At 38.9% G+C, this 19,989-nt stretch overlaps 1 protein-coding gene across 1 annotated transcript in view; it reads right to left on the bottom strand.

Annotated features, from left to right (window-relative positions):
* The window catches only part of DLG2 (discs large MAGUK scaffold protein 2), a gene marked incomplete at both ends in the record, with an annotated part of 1,073,896 nt that overhangs the window by 914,787 nt on the left and 139,120 nt on the right, over positions 1–19,989 (bottom strand). Inside the window, one exon of the mRNA XM_084304810.1 lies at positions 14,135–14,233. Within this exon, the coding sequence (XP_084160936.1) occupies positions 14,135–14,233 (99 nt within the window). The remainder of the gene's footprint in view (positions 1–14,134; positions 14,234–19,989) is intronic.

The raw sequence follows: 19,989 nt of genomic DNA, 5'->3' as shown, positions 1-19,989 counted from the left end.
GACTCCCCCCTAAAAAAAATGATTTTTTTTCTAGAAAAGACAACACGTGTCTCATCAGTTTACATTCATAATGTTTGAAATCCAAAAGCTAGCGGCTTACAGTAATTGTTCCAAAATTTACCATTGGTAAATAAAGATTTTAAATAAATACTCAGTTACACTTCCCATCTGTCAGACATCTATGAGTATATTCTCCAGCTAAGATAAATGGTAATCAATGAAAAGGGTCTTCCTGCTCTTCTAAGTCTGTGCAGTTTAACCAGCAGCCAACCCACAGTCATCAAAGCTGTCCTCAAGCACCACTTAAGAGTGGAGTTTACTAAATGACATGTAAATTGCATGGATTCAGCACTATCACACTTTTAAGGTCTGTCAGGAAAACACCACAGTTTGAAGTGCTCATCAGTACCTAATAATGACTATAGAAAAAAAAGATTTTGATTTTAGCTAAATGTGAATCTCTGGGGGGAAAATCATTATGTATCCTTTGTGTCTGATTTGTTAGAGCCTGGAAATTCAGCATAAAAAACTTAGCTACCCAATTTATGGTTTGGAACTGCAATGATTCAAAGCCTGAAGTCTTGCAAAGAAAAAACAACAAATGTTGCCCAGATCTATTTAGCACTATTAACAATATGCGGGCACATAGAAATGTGGTATTTTTTTGTTTCATATCCAGCTAGATTTAAATCAGATCCTCATGTAATGCAGCACTCTACAGCTCCGCTGGTTTTGGTAAGATTATAACAACACCTGAGGCACTGTTTCAAGCTGAGTATTTATACTTTGCTTTATCATTTCCTAATCTGGGGACTGACTCTACAAACAGCCTCCCAGACACACACAACTGATCCCTTAGAAAGTCCTATAGAAAAAGCTGAACCTCACTAAGTATATACCTTTTTTAATCCCTATATAGAGTTTAGATAACATAATATAATGGGGAGGGAGCAGTGGGGGAGGGAAGAAGGCCTCTTTTCTTCAGAGAATCCTGTTTTAAAAGCACTTTGGCATAAATAAATACTCTATTTGCATTAAATTTATGCCACCATAATCAATAAGCCAACTTAACCTCAGTATTGACTCACCTCTGCAAAGTGAGACCAACAGCTGGCACGTAACGTGTGAACCAGCTCTCCACCTCCAGCAGATGATCTGATCTGATTTACCATTCTGGCCTTCTGAGAGCATCTTGGGACTAGTTTTGCTGCTCTAAATTAGAGATCATGGAACAGCGAGGTCCCTCCTGCGGTACCACCTCCATGTTGTTCCATCCTTCAGCCAAGTTCCAAAAATACCCCTTAATTCTACTGGTTTGGCACTGGGAGTGGATAGTGTTGGCTAAATGCTGAGCAAGAGTTTCCCCCTTACTTAGGGAATCCACAGTGTCCTACTGGGACACAAAATCTATCTTTTCAAAGCATGGAATGCTATCAACAAGGATTTGTAATGATATGCTGAATGCAGACTGGCAGTTTCAAAATCAAGAAGCCCAGCCACAGCAACTCCTCAGTCAGATTTACAGTGTTGCTGTTGAGCAGGATGAGTTCTGAATTTTGCCTTGTCTTTTATGTTGGGACTACAGGGAAGGGAAAGCTAGTACTAACAAAATTATAAGGTACATATTTTACAGCCTTTCTCTGTTTTACTGCTAGCTTCATGCTGCCAAGCGGAGTGATGAATGTGTGGAACACAAGGGACCTACAGAAGACTCATACACTAGGTTTGTGCTAGACGTTGATCCCATACTTCAGAGTAGTGGCTTATTCTCCATGACCATTGCTCGTATTGAGACTTCTGCTCACACACCTGTCAGTTTTGCCTTAAGTGCACACGTTGGTCTCCCTGGTTCTAAATATATTGCCAGACGAGCAGAAGAAAATAGAATAGACAGATGTTGCTGGCTCCTGGCAACATTGCCAGTCAGAATTTAATATGTTCATCCTTGGTATGGCTTAGCAACATAACCGTATGACCCTTCTTCCTAGGGCCATCACAAAACATATTTTTTCACCGTCCATCCTTATTTCATTCTTTTAAATGCTTGAATTAAATTCTTAAAAAAGGTGCTTGGAGGACAGCCATGAAGAGGAAAATATTGTAGACTAAAACAATTTAAAAAAAAAAAAAAAAAAAAGATTAAAAAATCTTCTTAATTAATGCAACGTACTAAGTCTTTCATTAACTGTAAATAAATACATTTTTTTCCACTCACATGAATAATCACTTTTTCATTTAGTTTTCTGGTCCCACAGAAGCCAGCCACACTTGAATAAAATATGGAACCTGTCCATTGCATAATGCAGTTTAAACCTCCACGGAGTTACATGGAAGCTGGCAACAAGAATCTCAGAAGAGTATTTTTTCAGAATTAAATTAATTTTTGTAGCTAACAAAACCAACAAGGTCAAATTAGGTATTCAGGCTTGGTCCGAAGGCAACCAGTTCCCTGGTGTACAAGTCAGGGGGTACAATTCAGGAGTTAGGCAACAAACAAGCGGCTTGGGTTTTCTGAATAAATTGGGGCTATTTTATTTGGTATCTAGTCATGTGTACACTGTACAGTATCTAGTCATGAGTGTACACTGGTTTCATCTTTGCAAGCTCTTTTCAACACACAGAAACATTCAGGTACTAAAATCTGGAGTTTTAATCAAATCTAGATTGCCCGGGAAATTTTAAAATCTCTGACATATGAGGTTTTTATCTACAAAGGTTTTAGTGACAAAGGACTGAATGGCAACTTGTGGTATTATTTAATTCTCCTTTTTTTATGGTGCTGTGATTGCCAGTTGCAAGTATCAAAAACCCTGAACCTGACACATGACCCATGAGGTTTAAAAAATAAAAATACATTTTGATTTCTCTTCATTTGCTTTCTGATTTTTAAACCTTAAGACTTTCCATCTTTGAGATCTCCTTTGGAAAAATGAGTGCCAGAAAGATGTATTTTTTTATTTTTTTTTGTCACTGAAAGCTGATCATCTTTTCTAAGTCACCTGACAACGAGAGCTGGGGGATTCAGCAAAACAATCTGTATTACAGAGAAGCTTGTCTGGCAACACAGAACTACCTATTCTATTTTTCACCAACTGCAGCTACTGCTGCACTCATAACACTGCAAAGGACTAAAGGATGAGAGAACTGATAGCCAGGGGAAAGGACAGCATGTTGCCTCCGACTGTTGGGCAGCACAGTGGGAATGTTCTTCCTTTCCAAAACCTCCTGGTGACAGGGATGGAGTCTTGACCTGAACTTTTATTTGTACTGAATTCCTGCAAATGATAAACTACTGCCACAAAATAATGTGCATTATGCAACAGGAAAAGAAAGAATCTACATTGGGAATATGATAAATTAAAACAAACTTAAGTTTGTTTTAAGTTCTTCATAAGTTCTCTTTGACTGAGTCAGCATTTCCAAAGTCCTGGGTGCAGAAATGTATGGAAACATGAAATCCAAATGGAGAGAAAGAATCTGTACAAATTTATATCTTATATCTTTCTTAATCATAGCCTACATTTTGGCTGAAAAAAAATAATGTCAGGAGGATTTAAGGTTTGGGGAGGTACGTCAGAAATTAATCTTATTAGATGGCATCTATAGAGTTCAAAACAGGATCTTTGAATCCCTTGTGTGTGATCTACAAGGGCATGTTCACCCCACCACAACATTTATGTCATTTTCTACAGGCTGGAAATACTGCAAATTCCAGTGTAAATTTAATGACCACGTGTTACAAATGTCAACTTTTTAAACAGTGTTCATCTTCTGCAGTTTAAATAGCATTCATCTTTTACTCCCTTTTTATTATTTATAACATGTGAAAAATAAAACTGATGTATTTACTCCCTCTTGACATTAAGATCCACTTTTCCAAGAATGAGAATGGCAAGTATTTGCACAAATCAGACAAATGGATATTTAAATAAGGAAAATTAACAGATCTGAGGCCAAAAATAGTCAGACTGCTGTTCTGTAGAATTCATATTTATTGAAGTAAATTTTAAAATAAATTTAAAATAGTCTGAAAAACAAACAAAAAAAATCTGTCATTATACTGCTGAAAACTTGTATAAACTGATGCTATAAAAATTTTTTAGGCTTAATGGAAATAGGGTTACTCTAATGCACAATAAAGCAAGTAAAAGCAGACTATGGATCAATATAATATAATGTCACTGGTGCAGCTATTTAAATATGGCACCAAAGCAAGATGAGGAAATCAGCTGTAATTTCTTTGGCTTCAAGCCTTTGTAATACGAAAGTGTTCTGAAACGAGATATTTGCCATTATTCAGATCATTTATATATGTTAATATGGTGTTCCCACAAGCATCCAAATAGCAGGTGACCTACAAGTGACAATCCTATCTTATTCCAACACCAAAGTTGGCAGCAAAGACTGAATATCTGGAGTTGAATATTTGAGGCTCATACGCTTGACTTTCAGAATCATTTTGGCCATTTAGTAGCAAATCCATGAGACTGAAAAGCTGTGAGGAAAAATATTGTGGATAGTTGGATCTGGGATTCCTGCTCAGAGCAGCAACGGTAGTGAGTTGATGGTAAGCCGACATTTGTTATTGATCAGAAGACCCTGGGAAATTGTTCATTGCAAACATTCAGAGTCAATTCATAAAACAAATAGAGACATATCTCCTGTTATTAAAAAAAGGAAAAATAATAAATAAATAAATAAATAAATAAATAAATAAAAGATCTTAACAGGACTCATTGTCCTGTCCCCAATCCTCTTTGCCAAACTCTCAAGGCCAAGGATGGTTGCAACTATGGGTCCACACCACACCACCAGAGACCCAGAAGTAGGGTTAATTGCAACTTCCTTTTTCCACCTTCTTGCTTATTTTCAATTAAAAACAAACATTAAGGAGTATAAGTCAGATGCTTAACACAAGCCTGCATCCAGGCTTTTCTCAGTGGTGTTTCACCATTGCTGTTGAGTGCTTTTCACTGGTATCACTGATACCAAGGGGCACTTATAGGAGCCTCTGCTCTGCTCCAAGGCAGATTGGAGATGCTGTCTTAGATCCATCACAGTTTGCAGGAACCAGAAAGACCTGGAAAGGCCCAGAAAGAACAAAAAAGAACAGGAGCATATGCTCCTTCTGTGGCCTCATTCACCTCCTGTTCTTTCCCCGTCTGGGTTTCTCCATTGTCATGAGGGGAATGACAGCTCGCATCTGTTTCAGCAAGTCCACCGTACTCTGTGGTGTCCACCCACCACCACTCATTGCTGTCAATGGGTTCTTGGGGTATCTCCTCCTGCCCTTTTCCATGTCACTAACAGGGGCCCCTGTTTGACATGTACATCACGCAAAAAATATAACAGCAGTGACAGCTGTACTAAACATTGTTTCACCTTATCATTTATGTTACCTTGAGCTGTTCTCACTACCCTTGGCATGTTGCAAGTCTTGTGGCAATTGTGAAATTCATCAAAAATAATCCAAAACAGAGAACAGCCATGCTGAACCCCAATGTCCTTATTTACCCCATTAACCGTTCCTTATAAATACTATCACCATGTGCAAATCTGCTTACAAATATGTGATAACCTGCCTGTCCTGAAGCAACAGAAAGGAAGTTCACTGATCATCTCCCTCCCGTTTAATATTAAGTTACTTTGCTAAGTTTGAGGATGTCTCAAAGAACTGTTCAACTTATCCCTATCCCACATCTTTAATTTGGGCAGTGTCCTTAACCACAGTCTTTAACCTGACACAAATTCTGTGGATAAAAATTTATTTATATGCACGTTTGGAAGGAATTATTTAGAAGGACCATTCCCAAATAACCAGGTTAGATCCAACATCAGTATAAGCGTGCTGAACTGGGACCAAGGCATTTTTATTTTGCAGGCCCAGAGATGCAAAGCAAGCTACGTTTTTCCCCCAAAAAGCCACAATAAGCCAAAAGAAACTTGCATCTCTCCAATCAGAAACATCATGACTATCTAAACTACATCTGATTGGCCTCTTTAAAAATGCTAGGACCCATATAATGCCCTCATTTTTATTTTTTTTTATTCTTTAGTTTAGAGAATTAGCTGATAAGCAAAGAAAATATCTGCCTGATACCATGTATTCTGAAAGTGCTCCAGTAGCTAGAGATATTAATAGACACAAGCACAGGCTAAGATAAAATATGGAATCGTTTTCTTTTAGCTAGTAAAAATAAGTAAATTACATATCATTTAGGAAGTGATACAGAAGCAAACTGCATAATCTACAGAAAAAGAGAACAAAATGCTCATTGAAGCAAAGCTTATTTATCACTTTATCTTGCAACCTGACACAGTACATGCTCAATCTATTTAATTACAGGAATAGAAAAATAGCAGAAAAATATGTATACATTACAGCAATGTTTCCAGTCCTACCTTGGTCGTGACAATGCACAGACAATCCATTCTGTAAATCTCCACAGGAGTGTATGTAAATCATAAAAACAAATCAGCAAGGGTGAGGAAAGGCTTTTGAACAGCATGAACAGAACCGGAGGCTTGAATCTGCACAGCCTGCTTTTCCAAGTGGGGCCCTCATAAGAAACTCGAGTCCTCCTCCACAATGCTAAAGGCAGTCATGATGCTCAGAGGGATCAGAAAACCCATTAGAAATCGTCTCAAGCAAAACTTCCAGGTGGCTTATCAGGCTTGATTGCTGCATTGTTCAATCTGCGATCAAAATATTCTGTTGAATGGTATGCAGCCTTCTACATGGGAAGATGAGAACCACAACAAGCACAAAAGAGCAAAAGCATCACATTTCAGCCCTGGCTCTGGTTTCACAATTCTGATCTGCTGTTTCAGTATACCCATAAGATTTCCTTTGCCAAGTCTCTCGCTCTCTCTCAATCTCTCTCTCTCTCTCCTTCCCTGTCTTTTTTTTTCTCCCCCCTCTCGCTCGCTCTCTCCCTCCTCTTTTCTACTAACTCCGAGCAAGCACAACACACACAACTATCAGGCCCATCTATCACAGCGCTGTCACTTCTCTGCCAAAACAACTGCTTTCGGTTGTACGGGTTTTTATTAAGAGCACAATTCCTGCAAATGCATATTGCTTGAAGTGCGTGATTGAAACGTTAAGGTGTGTGCGATAGCTCATGCGTCACATCTACAATCACTCTGAATTACTAGGTCACATTCAGATTCAGGAAGTGAATATAAATAACAGCTGGATAAGGCGAACTTTCAGAAAGTATAACAGAAAATAAGCAGTCAGGTTAAAAGGTGGGAACTGCACATTTACACATGCACACAGGTCTGGGAAGTGCAACAGTGATATAATTTTAATTTATTATCCGTGGAAATAGAAAAAAAAAAAAGAAAATCACAAACAAACAAACCCACCACCATTATATACATTATTAAAAGCTAGAGCGGGGCACCTTTTTTTTTTTCTCACTTATGAAAAATATATCAAAGGTTTAATTTTTTAAAAAAGCACACTGAATAACAGAGCTTAAAGTCTCCTGGAGTTCTTTCCCAAACTTTTTCTGCACCTTTGACAGATTCGCAGACTTAATCAATTTATTTTGTGTTCTGTGCGCTTTGCTCAGACCTTTACAGACTGTTTAGCCCCAAGCCCCTACCTTTCTTGCAGTGATGTTGGTGCAGAGCTTGCCTTTCAGGTGTCTTACATGAATCATTCTGAATTAGAAAGCTTTCTGTCAGCTCTCAAAGTCTTCCCTCTCTTACAGATAGAGGAAGAGAGGGGAAGAAAGAGGGAGCGAGAGAGAAAGAGACACAGAAAGGGAGAGATATGTAAAATGAAAGTTCTGGCCAAAGAGAGAGGAAAATCAATGCTCCTATTCACTGGAAAAAAAAAAAAAATACAGCCAACTGGACTGTTGACAGCAACAAGAGGAAATGTCTAGACACCCATACGTTACAATTCACCTTTTCAACACACTGGACAGCACAGTCCCCCCGGGTGCTTTGCTGAGGATCTCTCATTCTCACTCAGAGCTAAAATATGTTTTCAATAAAGCAAGCCCTTCCAAGAAAATAAAAGGATATTTAAGAATCACCTCTCTTCCATAAATTACTCAGGTTATAACCCTAATATTCTCATGATTGCTAAAGCAGCAAGACGTTCAGTAAATGACACACATTATTTTGCCAAAATGAAGTCACTGCTACCAAAGTTACAAAATCCATAGTGAATCAGATATGTGGTCAGAGAGCAACCAACCCTCCCCCAGCTAGTAAAGTCTTGAAGGATGTAATATCTTAAAGAGAAAGTCTCCAGAGCACTTCTGACTTTGCCTAAAACTTTAGCTCACTCTGAGCAACCACACGTGTGCAAAACAAACTTGATTTGTGTTTACAGCCTGCATTTCAGCCTGCATGTTCTCTCTGCTGTGGTTTAGTCCAGTAGCCAAACAGCCAGACAAGCCTATTAAACTATAGATTATGTGAATCAGGGAACTTTTCAAACATCCTTCAGGTCAGAACCAATTAACCACCTCCACCCAAGAACAAATTAACCTGTTAAATTGTTCTAACCAAAGCAATGCTTGTGCTCTGGGCATGACAAGAATAAAAGGGAATTCAGTCAAACATAAAATTGGAAGACATTTTAACATTTAGATGTCAAGCTTTTGTCAAAGTTTGTTCTCTTCTACTCGGTAGATTCAAACTGATCTAGTAAGGTGTGCAACATTTCGATACATATAATTACCTAATGACTTGGCTATAAAATTTCATATCATGCTAGAAATTGGCATATGGGAATATATTTTGAAATTGGTCTCCGAGGACATGATCTGTAAATGCCTCTACTTGAAGTAACTCCTCTGAGTTGGTCTCAGGGAATTCATGATCCTATTCACCACCTATATGAAAAACGGAGGTTTTGAACACATTGAGGCTGTGTAAGCAACCCAACTTGTGTGTGTGTTTGGTAAAAATCAGGCTCCGTAAGTGTACACAGAAGTTTTCACCTGACCTTCTCCATTTTGGGTGTTTAAATCGTGCACTGTCACCTCCCTCCATAAAATGCACCAAGGAGTATTTAACAGCACAGGATTTGCCTGTGCATTGCCCAACCTTACCACAACATTAAGCTGCAGCATCCCTGAAATATTGCCACCTACTACCACCTGCAGAATCTCCTTTAGCTTCAGACAGAAGAGACCCACACTTCTGGGGACATTGACCACAGCTCTACTCTTCCATGGGCTCATTTTAGTTGCCAGGGCTCTTGGTTGAAGCTTCTAAGTCACATCTATCAATGACTACTCAAAGTCAGGGATGCACTATATGAAGAGTTGACTGATTAGTGAATCCAGAAATTCTCCTGAGAATGCAAGCCCTTATTTTCATTAACACCCCATCCCTAACCCAAAGATCAAGTTTAGTGGCTCCATTTTCTTCCTCCAAGTAGATACTTCTACCATTCATTTTATTTGCCTAAACATAAGATTTTCAAATCCTTGGCACAGCTTTCCCCTTCATTAGCAACAACTCCTTCTGCTCTAATTTCTGCAGGTCATATCGCTGCTTAGTTTTATTTTTTTTCCTCTGCTCTTCCAGCCTTCATGTTATCTGTCCATATGATCACAACTGAAATCCACTATAGAAAGACTTGACCCAAAAAACAAACAAGTTCAGAAGCAGCCATCTGGGGTGAAAAGAGATGGTTTATCGTTGCTTTTGTAGTTGATTTAGATGGCCAAAAATACTCTCTGATGAGCTCTGACTCTCAGGAAACCATAATGTAGAAAGAATAACAACTATTCCCCACTGTGATAGCGGTAGCTCTGCGGACCACCATGTGAGAGCCACTTACCTAGGTGACTGCTTCCTTCTCCTCTAATTTTACCAGGGTGTCTATTTTTAAATCATACAAAACCAAGCAATACAAGGTGAGTGGGTAAAATGTGATGGTCTTTACAATGCAGTAATTTAGACTGGACAATTTAATGCTCCTTTCTGGCATTAAAAACTTTACTGCATCCAGATACTTCCACTTGGATAACCAAAGCATAGGGCTTAATTAGGCAGTTATATTTAGAAGCAGAGCCTGTAACATCCAGCTGAAATGAATATTTTGTAAAAGCAAGCTTCTGTAAAATTTAATAGGAAGGATTCTATGATTTTTATATCTTTCATGACACCTCCTTTTTAAAATAATTCATAAATTATTTTGAAACCCAACTATTGTTGAGCAAATATTATTTTTTAAAGAATCAGTAGAGATACTGATTCTTTAAAGGGAAAATAATAGGAAAAAAAAAAAAAAAAAGCTTCATTATTATCTCCAACTCAAACAATGGAAATGAAGGGGGGAAAAAAATAATAAATACTAGGTCTCCAAGCTTTGGTGTAGACACTGAGAAAGAAGACATCTACCAGACTGTTAGCAAAGTATTAGGAATGTCAGTATTTCGCAGAATTTACCCTGTGACTATTTAGGGCTCTATGCACCTACACTGAGAACACAAAAGCACACACATCCTCTCACAAATGTGGAGAAAGATTTATTTACGCTTAATGTATCTTAAATTGTGTACTACAGAGTACTTGCTAATGGTACCAAATTGGCAGTCTTTTACATGGGGTTATGTTCTCTTTCCTGTTTTCAGGTCCTATATTGCACCCAAACAAGTTACGAATACATTAAATACTTTCTTGATTACTTGTCTTCCAAGAGGGCAATCGCTGTAGTTATGAAATTATGTTTCTATGGTCAGAGCTCATTTATACCACTTGAGCCCTGTTCCAGTGAGGTTGCTGTGCATCACAACTGGTTAGTTAATAGGTCACCACTGGGATAAAAGTTATGTGAGTAATTATATGCTAGAAGGGAAAAACCCATGAGACAGCCTCTTTATTAGGACTGTTTCTGTGGTACACAGAAAATAAAAAATGAGAAACCTCTAATCTAGCAGATCCTGGATTTGTAGTCAGGAGCTATACTACAAATGAAATGTCAGAATAAATCCTGCTTTAGCCATGAAAAGAAGTTAATACAAATTTCAGAAGGCATGAAGTTTTGTATACCTCAGTTGCTGAGAATTTTAATGCAGTTCCCAGGCTGAACCAGAAGCCCATGAGTGCTGGTGTTAATTTAAAGATCAACAAATTAGCAATTCTGCCCCTCCCAACTGCAGCAGCCTTAACAGCAGCAGCTCTGCAACTGGCCTCAGGCCCATGAGAGTCTCAGGCAGAAGCTTTTGTTATAGCTTTCCCTTCTCCTGTGCATGGCAAATTTCATTGCTATTTAGCACAATCAACGTTGGAGTCCTGACCATTTCCCGAGCTTTCTCAACAGAAAGAAACAGATAATTTTCTTTTATGTGGGGTATCACAGTCCTCACTGCTCTGAGCCCTGTAGATGGTAAAACAAGCATGGGGAGAAGGGGAGGCCAAACAGCCAGTTCCCCTACTCCATCCCAAGCATTCTGCAGCCACGTGGCCACAGTGGCCCCAGGCTCAACAGATTTAGAGGATGTTTGTTTTCTGCTCTACAGCTGTGGGGGGGGATCCCCTCTGCTCCTGCCCCAAGCCTCCAAGGGAGATCAGTGGGGCCATGGAGCGGTTGCCTCCCTTCCTCTCTGGGAGCTGATACAGTGCTAGGCTTCCAGGAGAAGTCAGGGTGGAAAAGACTCCAGGAGATCTTCATTCCAACCTCTTGCTCAAACCGGAGTCAGCAGTGAAGTCAGAGAACATTATTCAGGCTGTTATCCAGCCTGGTCTTCAAAATCCCCCAAGGTGGTGCCCATACAACCTCTCTAATAGTCTCACACCAACAAGCTCACTAGCCAACAGACATGAAAAGAGGGTGAGGCAAGCTGGGAACAGAATATGACTTGCAGTGTTGTAGGAAATGCACATGCACAATCCCAGGGTGTGGAGCAGAGGATGGGGAAGGGTTCTTGAGCCATTCTACAGCTCTGAAAAGCCTGGGATAAACTAGCCTTTTGAAAGCTCTGCAGCCTTTCCCAATTTAAAATTTCTGCCTAGGGTTTTATGCATTTATTATTTTCCATACAAAGCCATAAATGTTTTCTCTTGCTTCCCACAAATCCTTTATTCAGAATGAAACAGAAGTGACTCAGTTACGAACGCTGCCCTGGCTTTATGTGGGCTGGGGTGCTCTGCAACAGAAACACAGTACTCAAGGGCAACACGTCCTGAAGTGGCTCTCAGCTCTCAAGATCCATGGTGAATGAAAAGTTCATTTTAATTCTTGAGCATTCTGCCTGGGGAAGTAAATCTAACACCCAATTGATCATCAGCAACTGAAAAGCACTGGTGCATATGTTTAAATATGTAGCCAGTCCTAAATATCTATGTGTCACTGTCATAGCCGTGTGCTACTGACACTCGAGCACAGTCACTTGAAAAAGAAATCAGACAAAATGACTCTTCCAAATGAACTGACACAAAATGGTAAATTCCAAGACATGAAAATAAAACATCTTGTATCTGCTGTCCCGTGGTACTGGGAACTGAAGAAAATACCACCCACAGCTCTGAATTTCTTATTGTTTGGCAGTGGGCTTGCCAGTTTTTGGAGTTTATTCTCAGGTACACATTGTGCTGAAGGGATACAAACAGCATGAAAATATAATTTGTAGAATTGCTGATGGAGAAACATTGAGTCCAGGAGTCCACAGTATTGTGACTACAAGCAGGAAAAACAGTACATTGTTCAGATGGGCATTCATATTGGAAATGATAGGAAATTGTGTTTTCTACAACATTTTCATGTAAGCAGTGTATTTAGCGCACATATCAAGCCCCTGATAATTCCTTGCTGTGTGGAAATAATTTCCTCCATAAATATATGGGTAAAATTCAGTGAGTGTACAAGTTCATGCAATACAATCTTTGGATTTGACAGATATTAATCATATTTTGCAATGGGGCAAAATATCCACTTCAGCTTTATGCAGTAAGGAGAGTGCATCAGCCCCGTACCTGAACTGATTCATGCTCTCCTTTTCCCTACAAAGGTGATTGGGGACATTCAAAACTGCACAGAAAGAATCAGGTTCTTAAAAGGGGGTTCGACCAAAAGATCCAGTTCTGCTGATCTCACAAAGAATCACACTTCAACTCCAAGTAAGTACCAGAGGATACAGTACAAAAGTTTTCTGATCATTTGGGAATACAGCAACAGAAGAAACTCAGAAAGTTATGCTAGACTATTAGTTCTTTAGAACTCAAAAAAATAACGAACAGAAAAATTGATCCAGGAATGTAAGCAAAACCCATGGAAAAGTATTAGACAAGGTAATAATCTGCAATTTTCCACTGTTATAAACAACTTTCATTGAAGTCTACAAGGTATCACATATGCATGCCAACTTGGTTAATGTCTGTTTTCTTTTCGTCATGTTTCCAGCTTACTAACTTTAAAAGAAAACTTAATAATTTTCTTTCACTTCCAAGAGAAAAAATACAGAATGACTTCAAGGCTGAAACTCTACATAATAATACCTAGGCCCAGGAGAACTGTTCCAGCCAAGTTGTGAACCTATGAAAATAATGGAGATACTATAATGAAACACTTACAACTGCAGCACTGCAAACAGCAAGGCAGTTACAAAGAGAACTACAACTTACCTCCTTACCACAGCCATGAAGTCATATTGCTTCATGCATTATTCAGTGTAGTTTTATGGTCCGTATCATTAGACTGCCCATACAAAAAATCACCACTTTGCTGACATATTCTTCCATACTGACTCGAAGCCGCAAAGAAACTACAAAATTCGATGGGAGACTGAAGAAAAACCACCTTGGATAAAATTTACTAACCATGCAAAAGCTCAGAATTCAAAAATACACTGAAATGAAAGCAGCTTGAGATCAGCAAACCTATAGAACCTTCACTGATATTAACAACATTTCTACATATGGAATAAAAACCCAATCCTGGGATGGCATGAAATACACAGGGCCAATAACATACAAGAAAAAATTGCAGCAATAAGCCTCATTTGAATGTGCTAACATACCTGCAGTCAATAACGAGAAAAGAAAAAAAAAAAAAAAAAGACTGAAAGACCTCAAATTCACTGTATCCTACACATTTCACCTCCAGCAAAACTCAGCTAAATAAATATTTCACACTCCATCATGAAATAGTGGACCCTACCTTTATCTTCATCTCTACTGCATAATTTTCAAAAGTTTGTTTCTCCTTATTGTGTTCCCCACATTGCCCAGATCCTTCTGATCCATTGGAATCTGCAGCCTAAAGGGGAAAAATAAATAAATAAATAAATAAATAAAGTAGCTGAGATTGCATTATAATTCTGTTATACCTTAATGTAACGATTAGCATGCACATACAAAAATGTAGCCCAAATTCACATAAACCTCAAGTGGTTGATACATAAGATTTTCACCTTGATGTTTTGTCATGCAAAATGTCTGGGGTTTAATCTCATAGTCACACTCATGGAAGTCTGTGAAGGTCTTAATAGGATAAACCTAAAAGTGATGCTTATCATTATCTCTAGTTGACTTCAGAAGGCATTCAGGGTGCTCAGCAGCTCTCAGCATCACAACATCAAGATAAGGAAGGAAATCCGTGCCCTGTCACAAAGGCCCACAGATAGTAATGGGGTCTCATCTGGAGTATCTGCAGGAACAGATTTCTTTACAATACCAACCGCATTACCTGCTTTTTCTTCTCATTTCCAATTCACAACATTCTCCTTAGTGATGTATTTTTGAAAGGGTTTCACACTTGCGTAGTAGCCATATTTGCAAATACTTAAATTGTTATGTGTTTTTTTTTTTGACCTTTCCTTCATTTACACAGATTACAATCTTACATCACATACAGAAAACCATCAAGAAAACACAGTAATTTTCCCCCAAAAAAGTATCTTTAATAGAAGTAAAAGTCTGTATTTGTTTTTTTCAATTTTCCTGCTGAAAATCCAATATGTTATTGTAGATTTTGCATTAAGACAATAAATATTACAAATGACTTCCCTGTTTACAATGTTCTGCCATGCAAAAATGTGCTTGAAGAGGTAGGCATTGAATGAAACATTATGACTGCCACTGTCTCAAATCTCAGAAAATTTCTGGGCACTTTGCAAGAGCACGAACAGGAAAGCTGTGTGAATTCAAGCAGCGTACAGTCTCCAGAATCTATCAGCGCTGAGCATCACAGACACTGTGAGTGATTTAGGTCCATTCTTTTTTTCAGCCTGTTCACCAGGAGTGCAGTCAATTTTAACACAACAGGCAAGAAATTGTTAGCATTTTAAATAGATCAACCATTGCCAGCACAACTTTGAAAACAACAAGCCCGTGCCACAGAAACAGCCAAATCACATCCACATGTGCAAATGTTTTCTCCTCTGATACTAGATTGTTTACTTAGGGCTCCGTCCAGCAAAAGACTGAATGCTGGCCCCAACCCAGCAAACTACTTAGACACGTGCTTTTAACTTCAGTGCAACCAATGGCCTTGGTTTTGTGCTGCAGCCGAGCATGTGTTTAAATGCTGTATTGGATCAGGCCCAGCAGCTACATGGGGTTGAGCACACGGGACTCCATGCATGTCCTCTCTCAGTTTTTAGTTTCTCTAACATGCCTGCAGTAATGGAGAAGCACGCATTCCTTTGCCTTGTTTCTTATCACAGAAGAGTGTTGCGTATCTTCCATCTGGAAGGGAGAGCAAGGCAACATGGCCAAAGTTATGCAGGAAAGCAAGGACCTGAACCCAGCAGCTCTGAACGTTGCAGGGTTTTTTTGTTTGTTTGTTTGTTTTTTGTTGTTTGTTTTTTTTGTTTTGTTTTGTTTTTGTTTTTTGTTTTTTTTTTTTTCTCCAAGAAAAGGAAAATTGGTGTTACAAAGAATTAAGAAGCATGCATAAAAAATTTGTTTCATCTTTGCCGTCTTTGAACACCTGATGTGTTTTATACTGTTATTATTTACAGGCAGCAATATACATGTAAGCTTTGCAAATCAACGTGTTACCTATTTCCGCTAATCATCAAGACCAGGCTCTGCCTGATCCTTAAAGAAACTAAGATTCTGCAAGTTCTCAATGGGGCTTGACAATTTCCAGCAGAAACTACAGACTGTAGAGTAATAGTTATCAAATGAGTGCAGCTGCAAACTTGGATAAGGAACAAGTTTAGTTTGCTTATGTTTTACCTTTTTTTTTTTTCTTCTCCCTCAAAGTTGTCATCATTAGCTGAATCCAGTATTTTGAAAGAACAAAAAACAATGTCAAAAAATACTGTGAAATGTTTTCCTTAGGGAAACAGGTCATGGATTAATTGTGAAGAACAGTAAATGAAGGACATTAGGAGGCTGCAACAGCTCAAGTAAAAGTAATAATAATAAAATTGGAACATGTCTCTGTTCCAGTGCTTTCAGGTTCAATACACATTAGCAGAATAATATCTGATTCCCAAACCTGAATGAAGTATACTCTAGCAATCCATCTGAAAACCAAAAGTCATTTAGCTTCGTGTTTTGAAATAAACAGGACTGTATAAACAGAGGCAAAAAGGATGCTTGTTATGTCCTGTGATAGGTTTATTAAAAATTAAGTACTCTTGGCTTTGAGTCTCTTCTTATTCTTGACATACATATGGTCCTCCCTTCAGAAGCTATCCAACAAGCCTACACTCTCTAAACATACATGAACACAGTATACACTAAAGTTGCCTGCTCATACAAAATAAGTATTTTAGCAACACCTCATTATTCCTGATCTGTGGAGGTCACTATGAAAAGCAGAACTGGCAGCCCCAGGGTGACACAGTATGAATGCAGGGCAGCAAATGCACCACACTTGTACCTCTTGGTAGGAGGTTCTGAAAATAATAACTTCAAGCTTGAATTAAAACTATTAGCAAAAGCCTACACTGTTTATCAGCACCTTGTATCTAGAAGGCTGGTATTTGGAAAATATCACAAAAGAAAATATTATTTCCTCTAAGTCTGTCAGAACAAGACTGACAGACCTGGAGAAAAAGAACAGAGAAGAAATTTTACAAGTAAATGTTGCAAAAAACAGCTTAGAACTTCATTTGGTAACTTAGCTCACATGGCTGGTAACTATAAGACTTGCAGATCACACCAAAAGCAATTTCCAATTCTGTTTATAATTAATGCTAATCTATTTAGATTATAATTAACATGGACTATTTAGACTGTAATCTCTTCAGGGCAATGTCTCTCTCATTGTGCAAACTTACAGCATTATTTAAATGTTTATTAATAAAATAGTAATCACATTAGCTACCTTGTTAATTTTATCTAATTTTAACAGTGCTCAGCTAAGCTTTTCTGTGCTTATAACACATCTTTCCTATAGTTTATCAGAACATGCACAATTGTCACAGTCAACTGTCAACAAAATTCTTGCTGATATTCTTTTTTTTTTTTTTTTTTTTTGCCCAAGTACACAGTTATGAATTATGAAAGACTTGTCTCTGGTTTCACTTTCAGCAGGCAGCCTGTTCCAGTTCATGTCTGAGCCAGCAACCAGCCAGAAGGAGCATCTGCCCTCACAGGCAATTATGGCATGTGAGGTTTCCAAGAATTCCTACAGGAGATCTTCCTATAGCAGCCAAGCTCTGCATTAGTGGATGAATTCTCCAGCCCATTACATGGCTCCAGAACTTATATTTCATGTATCGATATGAGGTACTTGTAACCATCCATGGTAGTTACCACGTTTTTGTCTAAGAATGAGGCCCAATTTTGGAAACACTTTGATTAATAAAATATATATACATATATATATGCAAACAATATTTTCTTGTTCCATGCTCTTGGACATTGCTGCCACAACTTTGACTTTATTTGTGCACACACCTGTGTGGGATATTTCCTGGGGCACATATACCATTTGTGGCTGGAAAAGGCTGATTCAGCTTTGCAAGTGACCAGGGGCACTGATGGGAATGTGGCAATGTTCAGCCCAGGAGCTGAAATAAATCTGCAGCTGCCTTAGGATTCAGGGAGCTAATGCAGCCTCTCCTATAGATGGAAGCTTAGGGAATGCTCTCCTGTGTGTGTTTAGAGAGAGAAATTCAAATCAGAAGCTGATCTGAGACCTATTTTGGCAGTTTGTATCGAGAATTCCTGGAGAATCCTTCTCCAGGACTCACAGATAAATTCTCAGCTTGCCCTGAATGATTTACAGTAAGAGGGGGCAGGGTATTTAAAAAAAAAAAAAAAAAAAAAAAAAAAGGAACTGTTAACTTGTGAATGCCAATATCTGTCAGAAAATCTATCATCTTGGTAATCAAATGCTCCCAGGAATATAGAGTGCTGAGAGATACTGCTTTTATTTAATTAACTTTTATGAAAGTAAGCAGTTTGAAACAAATCATTAGAACATTTCAGAAGCTACACAGGGAAAGCAAAATACATCGTAACATATGCTGGAGTTATCCATTTTACAAGACACCTATGTAAATGAATTCATTTAACAAATACACTGGAGTAGGAAGCAACCTGAGCTGAACTGAGCTGCACAGCAGGATGCTGACACCAGCAAAGACCTGAGCCCACCTTGACGCCAGGTTGCAGACAACTCCAATTGTGCTGTACTCAAGCTGTGTACAAACTAAAGCTGGATGCAGGTCAAGTTCATCCTTTGCAATGTGCCAGGAACAGTAGGAACGCCTTCTGTGTCTGTGATCTGACCACTGAGGACTGCACCTTTTTGCTGTATCTAGGCAGGGCTGACCGCTCTCCTAAATGTTCTCTGAGCATCTCACTTTTGGTTCTTGCTGCTGGCAGTCTTGGACCACCAAAAAAAAATTGTAGTGCTTGAACAGTTTGTGGGAAACAAAGCACCATTGTGGGTTCAGAGAGCTTTTCCTGCAATGACATGGGAAGGAAAAGTCCTAGAGACCATGAGATATGCTTTCCTTTTTCTGTACCTGCTAGTCCTATTTCTATTGCTCTTATAGTCCTTATTATAGGAAGAAGTGTCGTTCAGCAAATTTTTTGGCAGGAATTAACTTTTACCCATATCACAGATGACTGAAAACTCAGACAATCCCAGAGCAGGCTATGCTAGAAACTAAAATCAGGAATGTAATCCTGCTGAAGCCAGGCAGAATTTCACTTGCTTCAGCTAGGCCTAAATTTCAGTCCAAAAATAATATAGCAGAGCTCTTGTCTTGCCCACAAAATCCTTTAGAAAAAATGGTGCCTAATTGAGTGTTTCTGAAGGCCTTTGCAAAAGCATGCTTCTGTATCCACAGCTGAATGATTCCCTCATCACAAAGGGGTTTGTTTCTATTTCTACAGCAGGGATTCTGGTTTGCTGTTTGGAGATGTCCAGGTTTGTCCACATCACATCACAACAGCTCAGTCCTTACAGCCATGCCAGGTCAGGGTGATGTTGCACGTTGCTACTGGGTCTCATGGGCCAAACCCTGCAAGAATTTCACTGCAGTCCCTTGGGCCCCAGTCCTCCCAATATGACCAGTAAATGTGAAGGTGAAGTGGTGGAGTCACCATCCCTGCAGATGTTCAAGAAAAGGTTGGACGTGGTGCTTAGGGACATGGTTTAGTGGGTGGCATTGGTAGTGGGGGGATGGTTGGACCAGATGAACTTGGAGGGCTTTTCCAACCTTTATAATTCTGTGATTCTATGATTCTATGAATGGAAAAAAGGAAAACAGGCATTTGGACATGAATGCTACCATACAAATCACACCACAACCACTTGAATTTTTTAATACGTGCATATATATATGTAGAGAGAGAGAGAGAGAAGTTGGAAGAAAGCATAAATATCACAATAATATTTATTTTCCCCCAGGATTTTTATGATTCAACTTTAGCTAGAATGGATTCAACCTTTCAGAAGATTTTATGACAGACTTAAAGAGTGTCAGAGCTCAGAACAATTGCATGGCTGCCAGCGGGTGTTGCAGGAAGGTCAGGCTCAGACTTCATGATCCCCACCCTCCTGCAAGCAAGCCTTGCTCTCAGAGTACCTCTGGTTGTCAG

This window comes from Netta rufina (genome assembly GCF_964035555.1).
Source record: "Netta rufina genome assembly, chromosome: 1".
NCBI lineage: Eukaryota > Metazoa > Chordata > Aves > Anseriformes > Anatidae > Netta > Netta rufina.
Note: the sequence above shows the minus strand (reverse complement) of the source record. Positions and strands in the feature narration are given on the sequence as shown.